The 17141-nt window shown below is 45.9% G+C and overlaps 5 protein-coding genes across 6 annotated transcripts; 2 read left to right on the top strand and 3 right to left on the bottom strand.

The window, feature by feature from the left end:
* Positions 1–159: 159 nt before the first annotated feature.
* Positions 160–5317, bottom strand: LOC108086568 (choline transporter-like 2). The gene is made up of 4 exons (XM_017183525.2): positions 5199–5317; positions 4632–4932; positions 2802–3134; positions 160–2661 (listed from the first exon to the last, which is right to left on the bottom strand). The coding sequence occupies exons 3-4, from the start codon at positions 3123–3125 to the stop codon at positions 589–591; spliced, it is 2397 nt and encodes a 798-aa protein (XP_017039014.1). The 5' UTR covers positions 3126–3134; positions 4632–4932; positions 5199–5317; the 3' UTR covers positions 160–588.
* A 1477-nt stretch (positions 5318–6794) lies between these two features.
* On the top strand, positions 6795–10784 carry LOC108086564 (yemanuclein; the record flags this gene model as incomplete). Its single annotated transcript, XM_017183521.2, has 6 exons — positions 6795–7049; positions 7103–7324; positions 7457–8297; positions 8464–8611; positions 8669–8908; positions 8965–10784. Coding segments are annotated over 6 exons (3036 nt in total), but the record flags the coding sequence as incomplete, so codon positions are not given.
* LOC108086565 (beclin 1-associated autophagy-related key regulator) lies at positions 10783–12893 on the bottom strand. Its single transcript, XM_017183522.2, has 3 exons — positions 12487–12893; positions 11370–12421; positions 10783–11216 (listed from the first exon to the last, which is right to left on the bottom strand). Exons 1-3 carry the CDS (start codon positions 12786–12788, stop codon positions 11062–11064), a joined length of 1509 nt encoding a protein of 502 aa, XP_017039011.1. The 5' UTR covers positions 12789–12893; the 3' UTR covers positions 10783–11061.
* A 186-nt stretch (positions 12894–13079) lies between these two features.
* LOC108086585 (pyruvate dehydrogenase E1 component subunit beta, mitochondrial) lies at positions 13080–16181 on the bottom strand. 2 transcript variants are annotated; one of them, XM_017183544.1, is made up of 6 exons: positions 16069–16181; positions 15762–16002; positions 15095–15256; positions 13813–14224; positions 13630–13749; positions 13080–13544 (listed from the first exon to the last, which is right to left on the bottom strand). In XM_017183544.1, exons 2-6 carry the CDS (start codon positions 15951–15953, stop codon positions 13333–13335), a joined length of 1098 nt encoding a protein of 365 aa, XP_017039033.1. In that variant the 5' UTR covers positions 15954–16002; positions 16069–16181; the 3' UTR covers positions 13080–13332. The 2 variants fall into 2 exon arrangements, with proteins under 2 accessions (XP_017039033.1, XP_017039034.1); XM_017183545.1 differs by lacking the exons at positions 13080–13544; positions 13630–13749; positions 13813–14224 and adding an exon at positions 14314–14836.
* Positions 16182–16263: 82 nt separating this feature from the next.
* Positions 16264–17077, top strand: LOC108086587 (uridine diphosphate glucose pyrophosphatase NUDT14-like). Its single transcript, XM_017183547.1, has 2 exons — positions 16264–16501; positions 16563–17077. Exon 2 carries the CDS (start codon positions 16606–16608, stop codon positions 17017–17019), a length of 414 nt encoding a protein of 137 aa, XP_017039036.1. The 5' UTR covers positions 16264–16501; positions 16563–16605; the 3' UTR covers positions 17020–17077.
* The last annotated feature ends 64 nt before the right edge of the window (positions 17078–17141 follow it).

Genomic DNA, 17141 nt, shown 5'->3' with positions numbered 1-17141 from the left:
ATACTTTTTAATATAACGGCTTCGATGGTCTTTACTCTCTGCAATATCAGACTTTCTGAGATGAATTTTTTTGAGCTTTGCTGAGAAAATCGTATAATAAGGTAAGATTATGTTTTAGGTTAAGTTTTTAACAAAATGAAGAAAACAAAACAGAAAATATGACTTCAAATATATTCATTTTTATTAAATTCGAAAATAATAATCAAAGTGATATACATAAGGGTAATATACCATCGTAAACTTAAGCTGTGTGAATGTGAGATATGTACGATTGTGTGTCTGAAAACATATAGTTTTTATTGCTTTTGGTCTTTATGGTCCGCGCCTATCACATATCCGATCGAACGTCGCACAAAAAACTTTTACATAGGGATACTGGCGTATTATATACATTAAATTTAAGATTAAGAGTATTGGCAAACAAGTTTGCATTTAATGCAAAATCCTATTGCAGCCTGTTGAGCAATCGCTCACAACCCCTTCGATTTTGGGTAAGATTAAATACATACATGTATATATATATATATTCTAGGTAGAACTTGTCTCAATTAAATCATAATTTGCACTGCCATTTCCCGACGGAGGCTTTTACTTTCCGCGACGCTGACGCGGCGGCAGATTGTTCTTCTTGCCCAGGATCTTCATTAGCTGCTTTGACATGAAGAACGGCTTCTCCGGTGAGCCGTCGTTACGCTCGCAGTCCTCCAGGAAACACAGGAAAAGTGTGTCCACGGCTGTAGAGTAGACTCCGAAAAACACACTCGTAATGAGGAAGGCGGCAATTACCACCACCGTTGTGGGCACAGCATTATAATGTAGCTGAATAATTTCCGGATTATTGGACAAGAAGTAGAAGGTGGAGACTCCCGCGCCGGCGGTTAGCAACAATTTTGATAAAAAGAACAAAAAGTCCGTGACCTGGTCTAGCGTCACCACTCGCAGGAAGTTTCTCATAATCAGGTTAAATGAGTCCGCGGCACTCGAACAGAAGTTCTTGCCGTGAATGGCGCACATTATGTATGCATTTCGGTTGAGGAACTTTAGGAAGGTTTCCAAAAGCCAGAAAAAGCAACGCATACAACAGAGAATTGCCCTGGTTACCGCATTGTCGTACTTCTTCAACTTCTCATGGATGTACTCTAGCACCAGGCGGATCAGGCGGACGATGGCCAGGATTAAGGAACCGAAAGCCACAGTTCCCAAGTGATAAAAAGCAGTTTGGCAAAAAGCCCGGGTAAGGGTGAAGTATGGAACATCGCGCTTTTTAAAAGTCCAATACCAGCGGGCGAACGTGGAAGCCAGCACCATGTAGCTGAAGGCAGAAATGAAGAAGCTCAGCCAGAGGAACCCGAAGACGTTGTAGAATATGGCCCACTTGATCGCTGTCGGGTTATCAATCGAGTTAAAGCTGCAGGTGGTTTTCGAACAGGTGAACCGCTGCGATTGCTGGAAAAATGTGGTCTGCCGAACGTAGCAATTTTGCTGGAATACTTTCGGTTCACAAGAGCCACCCACTGTGTAGTTGATAGCCGCACCCTCGCAGATACAGTCCTCGTTTGTCACTTCTCCACTTTCAGTCAACTGACGAACCATCCTAAAGGAAGGCGTTCCAATGGATCCCAAGTACAAGCCAACGCCGATAGCGAACGCAATAGTGGCTATGAAGAGTATCCAGGACAAGATGGGGAAAAAGACGGTGCTAATCACACTGCTCACTGCCTTGCTGCCTTCCTTGGTCAGAGCAATCGCTATCCGAATGCGCTTTCTTAGCACGATCACTAAGAGCAGTATAACGACAAAGCACACGCCCACGAAAATCGATAGGTAGAGCCAGGTGTTCTGGTTTTGCAGGACGTTCTTGACCGTGGATTGTAGATTATAACTGTGGATCGGAACAGTAGCGGTCTTTTCCCAGAAGATGTACTGATTCACAGTGTAGTATATGCCTACGAGGAGGCCGATGAGCACACCAAAGATGGAGAACCACAATATCGGAGCCGACAGCCAGCGCATGAGAGCTATGTAAATCAGAGACGCAATCAGCGTGCAGAAGCAAGCGACCAGGACAATCGACCACGAGTTGACCAGATCTTCTACTATCTCCTCGCCCAAGCGCTGGGAATCGTGAGTGCCGTTGTAAAAGTGGGCTACCATGTTGCCCACCAGCTTGGCCAGTCGTGTGTCCGTCTGCTTCATCTTTTCCTTAATAACGGCCTCGTTTAGCCTGCGCTTGCACTGTACGATTGGTTCCTCCTCCACCGCCGTCTGTTTTGCATTCGCCTGTGGGACCACTAGAGCCTGGGCCTCTGCCATGCTCATGGCCAGAACCTGGGCTTGCAGCTGGGTTTCAGTGGTCGCATTTCCCGACAGCAGTTGAAGCTCTCGTCGCGATCTTCCACCTTGCAGCAGGAACGAGGGTATAAAATCACAAACACCCTGCGAGAACTCAAACAGACATCGTTTCAGGAATGGAGCACTCTTGATGTACCAGCGCGCACACTGATTTTGCTGAATAGCCTTCTCTATGTCCGATTTTGTGCGTATCTGCGCCTTGAGCTCCTCCGAGAGGCAAATGAGGCGATTGTGCAGCTCCGCAAAGCTGAGTTTGTCCTTCATCGTGTCCCAAACAAATGTCTCCCTGGGACAGGTCTCCACACAAACCTGTTAAAAAACGGATTTCAATTTGTTGTTTTATATGTTGTTACATTATGTTATGTTATTATGTTATGAATTTTAAATTGATAAAGTTAAATTTTTTGCCTTTAAAAATTGCTAGATTGAATGATTTTTCTTTGACTTGCCTGCGGTGTTGGACATCCCGTCAAAGGTACGATAGGATCAATACACTGATTCATATCGAAGAAGAAAAGGTTCTGCTTGTTCAGCACGCCGGAGTCTAGTCCGCATTTTCTGTTGAATGAGTCCGTGGGCACCAAAAGTTTGTTAAGATCGCCATTCTTGATCGCGTACTGTGCGATAAAACCCCATCCCACCAAGAAGAGGACGAAAAGCAGCAGGCAGGGAATATCAGTGCAGCTGCGATCCCTTTGCCGCGGGCCCGTAAAATTTCGGTCGTAGCGCAGTGGCTCGCCGTACTTGTTCATCAGTTCCACGCTTTCCGTCATTGCTCTTTACTGAAAGAATCAAAGAAGAATCGAATGTTATATATATCATCGATGGGTTGTCGTCTATAGGTAATGATTCTGTAGTGTTGGGCACATATCATGTAATTTATTTCCGTAGATGCGTCATGGTTTTAAAAATGGAACCAGACATGAATAGTGGGTGGTTGTATTGTGGTGAAGGCAGTCACTAGAGGTTGTAGGATTGGGGAAAAAACGCTTGAAAAATGAAAATGTGAACACAATTGAAATGATCATTATCTATGTTTGAAAAAAAAGTTATTTTTTTTACATGTCTTTTATCTCTTTAATATTTCAATCGTTTTTATTTTTAAAGTGCTATGTAGCTTTTGATGAAAGAATAATAATTTATAAAAGACTTAAATTTATTATCAAACACAGTTCGGACCACTAGTTTTTTCCTCCATTTATAAAGTAAAAAAAAATACAAAATGTTTAATTAATCTGTTTAAAATCGAATTAAAGCGTTTAAAAGAATTGTGTTGCCTTTACTCAAAAATAAACTGACCGCTTTTAATGCCATGGTACGTTTTATTTGTGTTCGGATATACATAAATAGGTACCTTTTATTTGTTTAAAGATAAGCATAAATACAAAATCCCATTTATTTACAAATAAGATAACGTTATCATGCAGTTTATACTTCCGAGTATAATCTTAATCTTGCGCAGGAGCAAGCTAAAGAATAAACGAATATTAAACTTGTAATTAAAAGGTTAAGTATCGTTTGTTCACATTTAACAGCTTGCCTGTCGCCGATCTCTGATAAGAATCGTTAACTACGAATCAGACGATGAGAAATATCAGTGAAACTGGAGGAGCTCGAGCATGTCACAAATTGGCAATAATGACGCATTAAAAGCAAATTTAATTTGTGCGCTCACTTGTTGCTGCCAGTTGTTTGTTTATGTGTATCGCTATATTTTTGTTTGCGGCTTCTGTTCAATGAACATGAAAAACCCGCTGCCGCCTTTAATGGATAAATTGCCAAAAAAAAGAAGAAAAACACAGCTTTTCATAGAAAAACTGAGAACCAATTTTGGCTGGCAAGGTAGCTCGGGCCACATGTTTCAAGGTCGATTACCAAAACTCCACTTCAGTGTAGGAATGGGGGTTTGCAATTTCATGTGTGGAGACTAGTTTGTCATTTCACCAGTGGTACAGTGAGAGCTCTAAATAATAAAAATTTATTGTAAAATGATTTTAAAAAATTGAAGTGTGAAATTGGTTCAGCTAAATAAATGATATCAAAGTAATTTATATTTTTTGAAGAATTATTAAAAAGGTAATTGTACACCTCTGAATTTCAATAAATCAAATGTACACTGCATTTGCCTTTGACTCGTCACCAAAGATATAAGACAGCGCCCTAACAGTTTCTTATCGCATAATGGTAGTCTCTTGTTTCCGATTTGAACATTTTCTCCTTGTAGTTTTAGAGCTACAAGTACAAGGCCCCAGTAATTTAGTAATGGAGATATTACTCACCTTTTTTTTAGAGCCAAGCGATTCTTTGGAGATGCGACAAAGGAGTTCCACTCGTCTTCTCGCTTTTCCTTTCTTTGTTTATGCTCCTTTATTGTCTCATGACACTGTTTTCTCAAGTGGGGGTGGGTGCCTTTTGTTTAGCTTGATTCCTGGGACGGAATAACTGCTCTGGCGAAAGTCACCGGACCACTAAAAGCGGGAAGCCTTTGTTGGAGCTCCGTACGTTGCTCTTTCGGACGTCGGTCACTTGCACTCGTTGGATAAATATATACAGTTCATATATAAAACCATAAAGTGGGGGCTGCAAGCATAAAAAGCAGCATAAGTATTTATGTGTGTGTTGTACCACTTGGGGATTGTGTTGTGCAAAGAGCAGCACGGCACACTTTTGTTAATTGCACAATCCTAATCGTTTTCACCCGATAACAAGCACTGGCCATTCCCGTTATAATAACAGCTTGCAGTTTCGACCAAATTCGAATTTCTGTGCATGCAAACTCTTTTTGGTGGAGCGGGCGCATAATACTAAACCCCCTTCCTCACGTACTACGATTCACTTGCACTTACGTTAATTAAAAAGCGAGCACTGGATTTTCCACGGAGCGAAGTAAACAGCTCCACACACGTAAAAAAACTGAGTCGCCCCAAAAACTGGCCCCCACCCGCGGCCCCAAACTAAAGAGCAGCTGTCTCCGTCAGTGTTGGGTAGCAGCGCTTTGCGGCCAAAACAAACCTAAAATGTATGTAGAATGTGCGCACTGAATAGGGATGCATCGCAGCTAGTGCTGGAGTTAATCACTTGCAAGCCAGATCTAGCTAGTTTTTAAAAAGCTTGCGGACCTCTGCGAATTAGGACGCGTTCGCACTGACTTAAGTGCACAAGGTGCACAAGCGCAGTATAATTTAATTTAATACAATTAAAAGTGAAATAAAAATATGTTTTTATAACTAAGATTTGTCGAAATTAAAAGCACTTCGAACATGAAGCACCAGGTTGCTTTAATTTCAAGACAGGCTTGAAAATAATTTTTTAATACTCAAACCACTATATGGTTGGAAAACCAATTGGCTTGCAGAAGAAAAATCTTAAGGATTAGCTTATTTGAGATTTAAGCTTGAACTTTTAAACAACAATTTTCGAACTTATAATTTCTTTAACATGCGTTTTTTTACAACTTTGTGGTAACTCCAGATATATTATTACGATCATATAATCAAGGACATTGTTGTAAGGCCCTTTTTATAACAAATATCTAATACGAATAAAGTTATTCTTTTCTAAAAGTTCATCATAACAACATCAAACTACATTAAAGAAGTTTTATTACAAAAGTTTTTAAAAGTTATTTTACTAACTTTCTTTAAAAAGAAGTGCAAAAATAAACAGGAGATTGCTGCAGCAAAGCGCAGTAAGACAACGCGCAGTGTGAACTCCTGCTTTGTAAATTGCGAAAAACGCGACCAGTGCTGCGCAACGCGGCAGCGATAGCCAAAAGCAGGGTCGGATTGGTAGGAGAGGGGTGGAGCGGAGAGAATGTAGCGTTGAGGACGGATTTTAATAAGAAACAATTTAAGAATCGCGCTCTTGGCCGTGCGAAAAGCGCTTGGCCCAATCGTCTAAATGTCCCTATTGATCGTGTCCAGCGAGTGTGTGTAGTGCCCGGTGCTCTGCCGATAAAAATTGTATTGTTTTCGTGCCGGCAGAGCTCTGCAATTTGGAAACCCCCCTCCAAAAAGTTTCCACTTTTTCTTTCCCCCAGAAAAGTGACAATTATTCGTGGCCGTGGTAGGCGGATGCAGCTGCAAAGCGGGCGGCAAATAAAGAGTGGCGATAAAAGTAGTGCAATCGGCGCAGGTCCTCTATTTGTTTATGTTGATAAACGGTATTTGTGGGCCAGCTAAGTGCAGTTAAAAGTGAAATTGCTACGGTTAATAAGTGGTTGCTTGGTGTACGTGCAGAAAACCTAAAACAGACATCCCCACAAGAAGAGGAAGCACGAGGAGAAGAAGGAAAAGGAGGAGGAGGAGCACCGAAGTCTCAGTTGTTTTTGTTTGGCTGCGAGAGGAAGAGAGAAAGAGAGTGAGAGCGGGCCAGAACACGCGGCTCTTTTATAGAAAAAGGGCGGGAAGGCCCTTTGGTTTGAATAAACCTACTAATCCGTAATTCCGCCCGCCGGAAATGTCGAGGGGGGCGAGCATAAGCGCGTCACCCTCACCTCGATCATACAGGGCGATGCGGGCTTCTCGCGATTTGGCAGTAACTTCTTGGAGCCGGACGCTTCAGCTGCAGGACCTAACAATAACTCCAAGCCTGCGACCAAGCCCGCCAAGTGCATCCGCATCAAGCTCGATCTTTTCGAGACAGATTCGAATAAGTATCCCGAGTTTAACTATTCCCGGCTTTTGTACTTGGAAAAGGTGAAACTTTAAATTGCCTAGTGTATCACCTTCTTAACATCCATTTCCAACAGAAAAAAGCTAAAAAGCTTAAGCAGGTGACAACGTGCAATGGATCCACCGGCACTGATCCCTTTGCAGACAACGATGACGATGTGGCTCGAATCGTTAAGGAACTGGAGGCCAAGTACGGAAACTCCTATGCCACTGGCAGGGGAAAGAGCAAAAAGGACGACTACCGGGACATTGGAATGGGCTATGACGAGTCGGACTCCTTCATTGACAATACGGAAGCTGTAAGATGAAGTTGAATATGTTTAAGTTTTATAAGAATAATTTGTGCCATGCACTTTTGTTATCTTTTCAACAAATTGGTTAAATATTTAACGAATTTATCTCAAACTTTTAAATTTTTCTTTGCTTACTAGTACGACGAGATCATCCCAGAGGAGGCGGAGACCCTGGAAGGCGGATTTTACATCAATTGCGGCGCCCTAGAGTTCAAGAACCTTACCAAGAAGTCCTATACAACGCGAACGGATGCCATCATCAAAATGCCGGAGCGATCGCGCAAGCGCATGGTCTCGTCCAGCTCAGAAAGCTCGTCTTCATCTTCATCCGACGATGACGACGAAAATGATGATGATAACAACGAGGAGGATGAGGAAAGTGATTCCGAGGACGATGACGAGGAGGAGGATGAAAGCGATTCCGAGGATGACTCCGAGAGCGAAAGTCTCGATGACGAGGACTCTGCTGCCACAGTTAAATCTAGCGGGAAGTACAAAGACAATCATGTGGCCAAGCGGCCGAAGGTTCTCGTTACGGGTAAGCCCAAGCCAAGCTCCAGTTCTGTAGCGGGAAGCAAAAAGCCACCGGCAAAGCCGATCACCACTTCCTCATCCTCAAATTCGCCACGACCCAGTACGGTGGAGATTTCCGACACGGAAGAACGGCCCGTTCAGATCCAGTCCCAGATTCAGCCACAAAATCAGCTTCTTCAGGGACTGCCACAGCCGCAGACTCAAGCTCAGGCTCAGGCTCAAGCCTTGAAGAAGGTGGTCAAGACCACAACGGTAAAAGATATGCTGAAGGCCAAGCGGGATAACTTCCTTAAGTCGCAGAGCGGCGCGGCACCTGCCAAGGGAGTCAACGGCGAGCTAAAGTGCATCTCATCTGACCTGTCGAGTCCCGATAGCAGCGATATGGAATCGGAGCAAGGTCGGAGTGACAGGCAGGCATCCCAACAAGGCAAGGAGGGACAGGAAAGTAAGTAACAAAATTACTATTATTAAAAAGTCTAAAAAATGCAGTCGTATACCTGGAATCATTTTTTGAATATTATTTGTACTAGTTGACTAATTTGAAATAATTTGAAACTTATATTTCAAAAGTTACTAATTATACACGTTTCACCTTATCATTTTCCTTTTAGATCTTCGTACCGCCGATACGTTACTGCCTACCACGCTGGATGCGGACATTATGACCGCAGTCAACAGCTTTAAGGAAGCGGTTAGAAGTCGAGACATGTGTGGCAAGAAGTTTAACCTGGATGCCAGACTGACTCCACTGCTGCTTCGGTAAGACAAAAGCCGAGGTTCTCATCAATACCCTATAATCCTATAATCCTTTTGCAGGGTCTATGAAGCGGTGCTGTGCACGGATCGCAACGAGCGAAATATGGTGTTCTCCCACATCGAGTACCAGCTGCAGCTGCCCAAATACTACATGCTGCGAAAAGGAAAGCAAGTGCGCGCAAAGGAGGAGAAGAAAAAGACCAACAGCATGCTGGAAAAACTGCGGCGAGCTGTAGCTGTGGTCATGCCAAAGGCGATAGCCAACTACGAAACGGAATTGCGTGCTTTTGCGGAACAGGCGTAAGATTCCGGCAGCCAAAATTCTTCAAAATCAATCTAACGTAATTTTTTTTCAGAGCCGCGGATGTAAATTCAGAGCTGCCACCGAAGATGCCACGGAAAAAGTTCCAGTGGACGAGCGAGTTGAGACAACTCCTGTACGATGTCTATCAAGCGCGGTGGACCTCCTACGCCTTTTTGGCCAAGCGAAAGGATTCGCTGGAGGAGTTCATCAACTGGTATCTTAAGGAGAAGGTTGTGGATCTGTGGCCAACCGGCTGGATGCGCTTGGATGAGCTGCAGCGGGAGATAACGCGGTATAAGAACGCCAGACTGAAGGCCAAGGAGAAAGCAAAGGCGGCAGCAGTATCCGCATCCCCAAAATTATTTACTGCTGCACCTGCCGCCGAGCAAATGCCGCAGGCAAGCAGCTATCTAAAGACAGCGGAGGAACCCCGATCTCGCGGAAACTCCGACACGGACTCAGCTACAAGTGCCTCTTCAAACAGCCTAAAGCGAAAGCTGAAGGATATACCGCTGCAAACCACTAAGCCGCCGAAGAAGAAGGTTGCCAAGCAGTTGACCCAACAGCCGCAACTGCAAACGCATCCGCAATTCCAGCTGGCGCCGGCTGCCACCGCGGCGGTCAGTGTGCCAGTCATTACCAATAACAATAACCACCTGCCCCACCTGGACACCCTGCTCTCGATGCCAAGCACCTCATCGCAGGCAGCTGCCCTAAATGCTGCTGCGGTGGCAGCTGCGAGTACGGTTCTCGATCTGGCATCGCCCAGAGGGAAAATTGACCTTAACAGCAGTAGTAATTTTTACAATCTGATAACAGCAGCCACGCTGGCAGCAAGAAAAAACCCCAGTCCACTTTCCATCGACGGCCAGGCTAAAGTGATCGTGGCACCGCGGCCATCACCGCATGTGATTAACCTGGATGATTACCAATGTCCCAGCGAAATACTACAGACGTCCAAGCAGCTGGCTGCCACCACCACCGTCATCACGTCCACCTCGAAGGCTGCCCAAACCACGACGCCGGTGGGCAGGGAGAGCAGCAGCGAATCGGATGGTGTTGAGATCGTGGGCGTGTTCCCTGCCTCGAAGCCTCAGCAGAAAATCGCGCCAAAACCCAAGAGTAAGACTCAAAACAAGGGGAGACATTCCTTGGGAGCCGTGGGACAGGTCAATGGATCGCTTGGATTCAAGGCGAACAACATGTACGTCTACAATAGCCCCCGAGCAATCGGATCCATGTACGATCTCACCTCCGACCCGCACATAATGAAGACCATGTCCGATCTGAAGGAGCTGGAGAAGAAGATGCAGTCGGTATTCTCGCCAAAGGCAAGTGCAGGAGTAGGTTCATCCGCACCGAGCACGCCGTCGCGCCAATGACAATCGGGTCCGGTCGCACAGCAGCCCTTGCCGGCTGCTGTGACGGCCTTCTACAATCAAGAGGCGATGGCAGCCGCCATAGTTCTTTCCACCATGAGCCACGCCTCGCCGCGCTACGACCTACTGGCCAACGGATCCATGTCCGTGTCAGCCGCCCAGGTGGGAGCCTCTGCCAACACACTGCCACAAGTATTTGTTAAGCCCAGCCTGCCGCAACCCAGCGCTGCCGACGAGGTGATGACCACCACGGGAGTTGCTCACCCGCCCACGCAACAACTGCCCACAAAGTTCATTTAGCTAGGGTCACTCAGCTCACTCCCTTGCGATTATAATCTAAGATTCTAGGGCTGGTTCTAGGTAGGTTTCATTCGCAGCCATGTCTGCCTTCCAATCATTTGCACGAGTTTAATTTTTGTTTCCCCATTGAGTCGTTTACCCACTAAGTCAGTGTACTTTGCAAGCATTAATAAAGCAAATTTATATATATATATATTTATTTATAGAGAACCATTTTTATTAAATAAAGGCGAATAAGTTATGTAATAAAAGTAAATCAAAGACTCCTTATTTTCACACAGCTGGTATATGTATATGCATATAGAATCGATAGAAAAATTAGTTCTGTAAACCAAAAGATAACGCTAAAAGCAGCGACTGCCGGCAAACTCCGGCACGCTGTCACAGAAACTATAACTTAGCCTAATTTGTAAAAGATAACACACGTGCCTGATGATGATATCGCCGAAGGATCTGGCGGGCGGGCCTGATTACTTGATCCATCGGAGCACCGACGTGGCCGCCATACGCACGAAGGCGATAGTGGACTGCTGGTTGGCCGCCGGCATCAGATTGGGATCCGCCAACTCCGGTTGCGGAGTAAGACTGGGCACTGCCTCCCAATCCATGCGCAGGGAGTTCTCATCTGAAAAGGAGTGGGAGAAGGTTGTTATTTTTATTTTTTTATAATTTTTTTAAGTTATGGATAATCAGTCCTGTTTTCTGATCTCATTTTATATTCAAGGATTTCGTTTTTAAATGTATTTATAATTTTTTTTTTACAGAAAGGCAAACTTACCCTCGGACTCCGATTCCGTCGCCGTTTCGATACCGATTAAAAGGGAATCCACCGACTTCATGAGTGGCGCATTCGTCACGTCTAGATGTCCGAACCGACCCAGATCACTGCGCTCTAGATCCAGGATGGCCAGCAGGTTCTCCAACGTATGCTGTTCGTTGAGAGCGCGCAGCTTGACCTGCTGCGTGTAGGCCAGATACATGATATTGGAGTTGAGACGCGAGATCTTGCGTCGAAACTGCTCCTCGTTGAGAAGTTTACGACAGAAGTCCCCGTAGGCTATCTTGTGCGGCAGCCGCACGTTCAGGTAGAAGCTGAGCAACTGCGTCAGCTGCGCTGTGTAGGTAAGAGCGCCCACTATGCGGTACGCTTCAAACCGACTGGGCGTAATCTCATTAGCTGTGGCCTTCGGAACATCATCCTTGTTGTCCGCCAGCCAGTCCAGATAGGCAGTATAGTCGCCATTGGCGGGCAACGAAGGACCCACTATCCTGTACTGGACCTCACTGATCCCACTGCCGTGGAAAACCCATTTTCCACGTATGTACGAAGTGTTCTTGGCGTCTGCCAGAGCTGCTATTGTTTCAGCCTCCTCGCTGCGCTCCACACTAGCTCGGCGCTGCTGCTCTTCCTTGAGCACCACCTCAGCGATAGGAAAAACATAGGTGACCAACTGGTGGATGCCCCGCCGAGCCGCCTGCTTGATGCTGTCCAAAAGACCCAGGTGGGTCTCCCTTAGTTTATCTATTTTCTCCACTCTATCCAACACGTAATCCTCAAGCATTTTTACTTTGTCTGGATATTTGGGTAGGTTTTTTCTCTTCTCGGCATTCGCCCGACGTAGCTCGTCGCGTCGCTCGCCCAGGACTCGTAGTCTCTGGCCTGTGCCAGAGATAAGTTGTTGCAGGAGCTCCAACTGCTTGCGCTTGGCCTTAATGGCCATTAGGCGATCCTCGTTGGAGCGGTGCTGCTCGATGAGGCGTTCGTAGCGCGTGCTAAAGGTCTTGAGGCCCGCCTGCAGGTTGATATAGCGTTGCTGTTTTTCTGTCAGGCTGAAATGTAGAAAGATCGATCCAGATTACATGGCTTTTCCAGATAAGAGCGTTAGCTAGCAAACCTTTCGGGTCTTTCCGCCTGGCTGTGAGTAATGTTTCCGTTTCTGACGCAATTGCGACAGTGAAATCGGCTAGCACTACAACTGTGGCACAACGGGCACCGCATATGGCCACCCGATCCCGCGGTGACGTCTGCATCCTTGGCACTCGCATCCTTCAGCAGGTCCTTGGCTGTTGGCCTGCGCTTTGTTGTGTATCCTGCGACATCGCTGGTCTCCTCGTCCTCGCCGTTTGTGGAGGCACTCGAGATGCGGAAATTGTCGGGCGCCTTGCAGCTTTCATCTGAGCTGGAGCTGCTTGCCATTACAGCTAGAGCATCGCATCTATTGTTATTGTTTCTGCAGATTTACACTTTTTCTGCCTATCGATGTTGTTTTTTGAGCCCAATATCGTTGCGTAGAAAGAAGCAGTGTTGGGCAGCATTCGAGAGTGTGTGGGTGAGAGGCAGTGTTGCACAGCGGCGAGGATCTTAGGGCTGCAGAATAGGTTCGCGCAGTTTTTAAAAAAGTAGAATGGTGATAAGGACTGAATTTACTAACTCAATCTACTAACTATTTAAAAAACCAACACAAAAAAATTTAAAATCAATATTGAGTATGTTTAAAGGTTTCGTTTATTTTCACAAGAGATTTCTATAACCAAATAATTAAACTAGAACGCTTGAAAAATAAACATCATTTTTGGTGCTGTTTAATTTCCAAACAATTCAATTTCCCGTTTTCGGATTCCAGTTCGGTGCACTAAAGTTGGAGGCAGCTCGGTTAGACCAGAGGCAGCGTTACAACGAGGACAAAGAATTAATTTAGCTCGGTGTAGTGATTTGCTGAAGGTCGACTAGAAGTCTACTCTTACTTGGCAGCAGCCACAGCCTTGCCCGCCTTACCGCCGAGAACCTTCAGGGTCGCGTCCACCACATCCTGAACGCGGGGAAGGGCGTGCGCCTCGAGCGTCTTGGCGTATGGCATCGGCACATCCACGCCGGCACAGCGCCAGACGGGGGCGTCCAGCTCGAAGAAGGTCTGGTCCTCCATAATGCGGGCGCAGATCTCAGCTCCAACACCTTTTAGGATAATATTAGAAGAAGAAGAACGAGTGACAGTGAGTTTACCTATTTCATTATAAGCTGCGTGCCCTAAGTCACTTACCATGCTGGGGCCAGCCATTCTCCACAGTAACCAGATGGTGGGTCTTGCGAACGGAGGCGAATATGGTTGCCGTATCCAGGGGACGAATGGAGCGCAGGTTGATGACCTCGGCCTCAATGCCTGAATGGTAAATAAACCAAAAGTTAGTTTATATTTAATTATACAAAGAACACCAAATCCTACCCTTCTTGGCAAGCTCGGCGGCTGCCAGCAGCGACGTCTCCACCGCCTTGGAATGAGCCACCAGGGTGATGTCCTTGCCGGGCCGCATGATCTTCGCCTTGCCGATGGGCACGACGAAGTCCTTGTCGGCTACGTTGTCGGCCACGGGGAAAGCGGTGCCGTAGACCAACTCGTTTTCCAGGAACACCACTGGATCGGGATCACGGATGGCGGCCTTCAGCAGGCCACGAGCATCCTCGGAGTCGTATGGCGAGATGACCTTTAAGCCGGGGCAGTGGGCGTACCAAGCGGCGAAGCACTGTGAGTGCTGGGCAGCCACTCCGGAAGCAGCTCCATTGGGACCACGGAACACAATCGGCACGTTCACTGCACCGGCGGACATGTAAAATGTCTTGGCGGCGGAGTTGATGATCTAGGATCGGGGATTATAAAATTATATTAAATTGGTATATGGGATGTTTATTTGTTGTATGATCCTCCCTCTAACTGCCAATTCTACAATTCAACTTAATACAGTTCGCACTTTATTGTTTAAACTCCACTTCTTTCTCGATCTTCACTTTATGCCTAGTTTCTGCTTAATGATAAATGCTGGCAGGCGACGTCCCTTCCAGAAACGCGGAAGTGGTGTCTCGTTGGCTTGTCGCAGGACATCGGCCACGTGCTGCTCCGCACTGAAGGCCTCGGCCTGCTTGATCTGGGCCATCAGCTTGGCCTGGAAGGCTTTCTCCTTGCGCATCTCGCGGCGCTGGCGCACCTTGGCCCACTCGAACTTCATCTTGCGGCGGAGCTTCTTGAGCTTGTGCTTCTTCATCTTACGCCGCCGGATGACAATAAGACGAGCAGCCTCCATTTTGTCAGGCTTGCTTCTGTCCATTGGCGGGGCAATCACTTCGCCCACTCGATCTCTGTGCACAATGTCGTTGATTTCGTTCAACCAGGTGGAACGAGGACTCTCTATTATGCGGCTGGTGGGCAGTGGGCGATCACCAACTGGCGGCCTTACACAGCCGAGTATCTTCGCCTGCACGTAATCGGATAATATGGGTGGGGATTAGTGAGGTCCGATCTATGACTGGGGGCAGGAGCTAATCCACCCATATTATCCCATTAGGCGCCGCGATCTTGCACTTGAATTGGTCTATTAGCTAGCTAGTGGAGTTTGGGCATTTGAATTGGATATTCGTGTTCTCTTTTTCATTTGGCAATGAGATAATATGAGTAGTTAGCCAACTGCTGGAGTGCGGGAAGTGTTTCTTAGGGAGAGGATGACAGGACTTACGTGATCGATGGCCTGCATGGAAAAGTTCCAGGTCATGAACTCGCACACGGGACGCAGACCAGCCATGGCAGCTCCAACGGCGATGCCAGCGAAGCCCATCTCTGTGATTGGCGTATCAATGACACGCTTGTCGCCGTACTTCTTCCACAGGCCACGGGATACCTAAAACAGGAACGGCAAATATTAAACACAAGGTTACAATTTATAGTTTAATAGAGAGTGATTATTCTATAATCTTCATCTTTCCTATTCCTACAGAAAGTAACTGTCTATTGTTAGATATTAATTTTAATTTAAAATTTGTTAATTTCTCCCAAAGTTGTAACCAAATTTTAGTCATCAATAGGGAAAACTTACAATAAACATATGCCGGCTACCAAAGCCGCATACAGATACGTAAACAAATCGCGATTTTATGGGGCAATCTAATATTATCAGCAGACAGTCACACACATTCTGCGTGACCTTGTCAATTTCGATCACGCATTCAGATTCGTACACTGCTATTCCAAATCACTATCAGTAGTTACATATAGCACGCATATATCACCCTCTGCCCACCGATTTCCCCTGTCCTAACCACCTGCATCAGCTGTCATCGCAAACGCCTGGTTGATGGTGTTTACGTAATCAGGGGACGGGAAAAATGATAATAACGGGGGCCTACCTTGTAAGCACCATCGTACTGGGCAACTTCCTCGCCGAGAATGAAGACCCGGTCGTCGCGTTCCAGCTCCTCGTCCAAAGCACTGTTGAGGGCATCCCGCACGGTCATCTGCTTGGCCGCCAGCGCCTTCTGGCTGGTGGAGAACGCTCGCTGGGCGGAGCTAGCCGCCTGGATAAGTCGGGATCGGAGCATGTTCGTCTTGTGGTTCGCTTGCCTATGGATCTATCGGTTTCGTATCCAGCTGCAGGTGCGGAGATCGTGGTTTAAGAGCTATTATCTAACTTGAATGGGCAATGGGTCTACGCACCGACTTCCGTCCCGAAATTTTGATGAAAAAATGCGCGAGGTGTGACCAGCGGACGAGATAAAATTATACCGGACGTGCAGCTAACAAAATACTAAACTATTGGCTGTCCAAACTTAAACAATATTTTTTATATTTTTTAATAACTTGTAATTTCCTTTTATTAGACTATTTTTGGCATTTCTCTTTGAAAAGTAACTCAAAAGTATTTCTATGATTTTAAAATGTTTATTTAAAATAGAAAACATGTTCAAGCTTTTTAAATGCGTTCGTCGCTCCTGGTCATCATCATCGAGTTTTGAAAAGCAACCCGGATGTATATCGCGTATTTGGTTTGGACCTCTTCCAAAGAATTCTGACTGGATTAAACCAGGTCGCCTACATTTTATTGAAAATGATGTTGAAAAGCACGTAGACATTATAAAAACATTGAATGGTGTGGTGGTGGTGTTGTTCAACAAATCTCGGCAGAAACTGATATTCGTTCGTCAATTCAGGGGAGCCGTATACCAGGGAATTTATTCTGCTGACAGTGTAAAAATGTCAGTTGGAGAAGCAGATCTGGAGAAGTTTCCTCCCGAAGTTGGAGTTACCTTGGAACTTTGTGGAGGCGCCGTGGACAAGGATAAAAGTGTTGCGGAAATCGCCAAAGAGGAAGTGTTGGAGGAATGTGGGTACGATGTACCCACAGAAGATCTGGAGCTTGTATATGATTACAGATCGGGTATTGGAACTTCTAGTAGTTCGATGTCCATGTATTATTGTGAAGTGTGTGATGAACAACGAATCTCGAAAGGTGGTGGTGTAGATAATGAGGAAATCCAGGTGGTGGAGATGTCCTTGGAGCAGTCGCGAAAGCTGGTCGAAACAGGCGCCACCACTAATGGTGGACCTTCCTGTATGGTGGGATTATTATGGTTTTTTCTCCACAAGGCTCCTAAGGTTTCTAATTAGTATTTCCTTAAAATTTGTTGAAGGTTCACAATAAAGTTTGTTGCAAATATCTTATGCATATGCAGGGCTCATTTCTTTAACAATTTTTTTTTATTTTAAAGCGGAAATTCCCAAGCTGCTAG

The sequence above is a fragment of the Drosophila ficusphila genome, unplaced genomic scaffold (genome assembly GCF_018152265.1).
Source record: "Drosophila ficusphila isolate 14025-0441.05 unplaced genomic scaffold, ASM1815226v1 contig_791, whole genome shotgun sequence".
In the NCBI taxonomy this organism is placed as follows: Eukaryota; Metazoa; Arthropoda; class Insecta; order Diptera; family Drosophilidae; genus Drosophila; species Drosophila ficusphila.
Note: the sequence above shows the minus strand (reverse complement) of the source record. Positions and strands in the feature narration are given on the sequence as shown.

What these genes read in the sequence shown, in the direction of transcription:
- LOC108086585 (XM_017183544.1), bottom strand. Translation starts at nt 15,953, where the DNA reads ATGCTCCGATCCCGACTTATCCAGGCGGCTAGCTCCGCCCAGCGAGCG. An exon ending in CGCCGAGCTTGCCAAGAAGG is followed by an intron (nt 13,750 to 13,812) that starts GTAGGATTTGGT and finishes TTTACCATTCAG; the next exon opens with GCATTGAGGCCGAGGTCATC. An exon ending in GAATGGCTGGCCCCAGCATG is followed by an intron (nt 13,545 to 13,629) that starts GTAAGTGACTTA and finishes TTATCCTAAAAG; the next exon opens with GTGTTGGAGCTGAGATCTGC.
- LOC108086587 (XM_017183547.1), top strand. Translation starts at nt 16,606, where the DNA reads ATGTCAGTTGGAGAAGCAGATCTGGAGAAGTTTCCTCCCGAAGTTGGA.
- LOC108086568 (XM_017183525.2), bottom strand. Translation starts at nt 3,125, where the DNA reads ATGACGGAAAGCGTGGAACTGATGAACAAGTACGGCGAGCCACTGCGC. An exon ending in CGGGATGTCCAACACCGCAG is followed by an intron (nt 2,662 to 2,801) that starts GCAAGTCAAAGA and finishes GTTTTTTAACAG; the next exon opens with GTTTGTGTGGAGACCTGTCC.
- LOC108086565 (XM_017183522.2), bottom strand. Translation starts at nt 12,788, where the DNA reads ATGGCAAGCAGCTCCAGCTCAGATGAAAGCTGCAAGGCGCCCGACAAT. An exon ending in CAGGCGGAAAGACCCGAAAG is followed by an intron (nt 12,422 to 12,486) that starts GTTTGCTAGCTA and finishes TCTACATTTCAG; the next exon opens with CCTGACAGAAAAACAGCAAC. An exon ending in GACGGAATCGGAGTCCGAGG is followed by an intron (nt 11,217 to 11,369) that starts GTAAGTTTGCCT and finishes ACTCCTTTTCAG; the next exon opens with ATGAGAACTCCCTGCGCATG.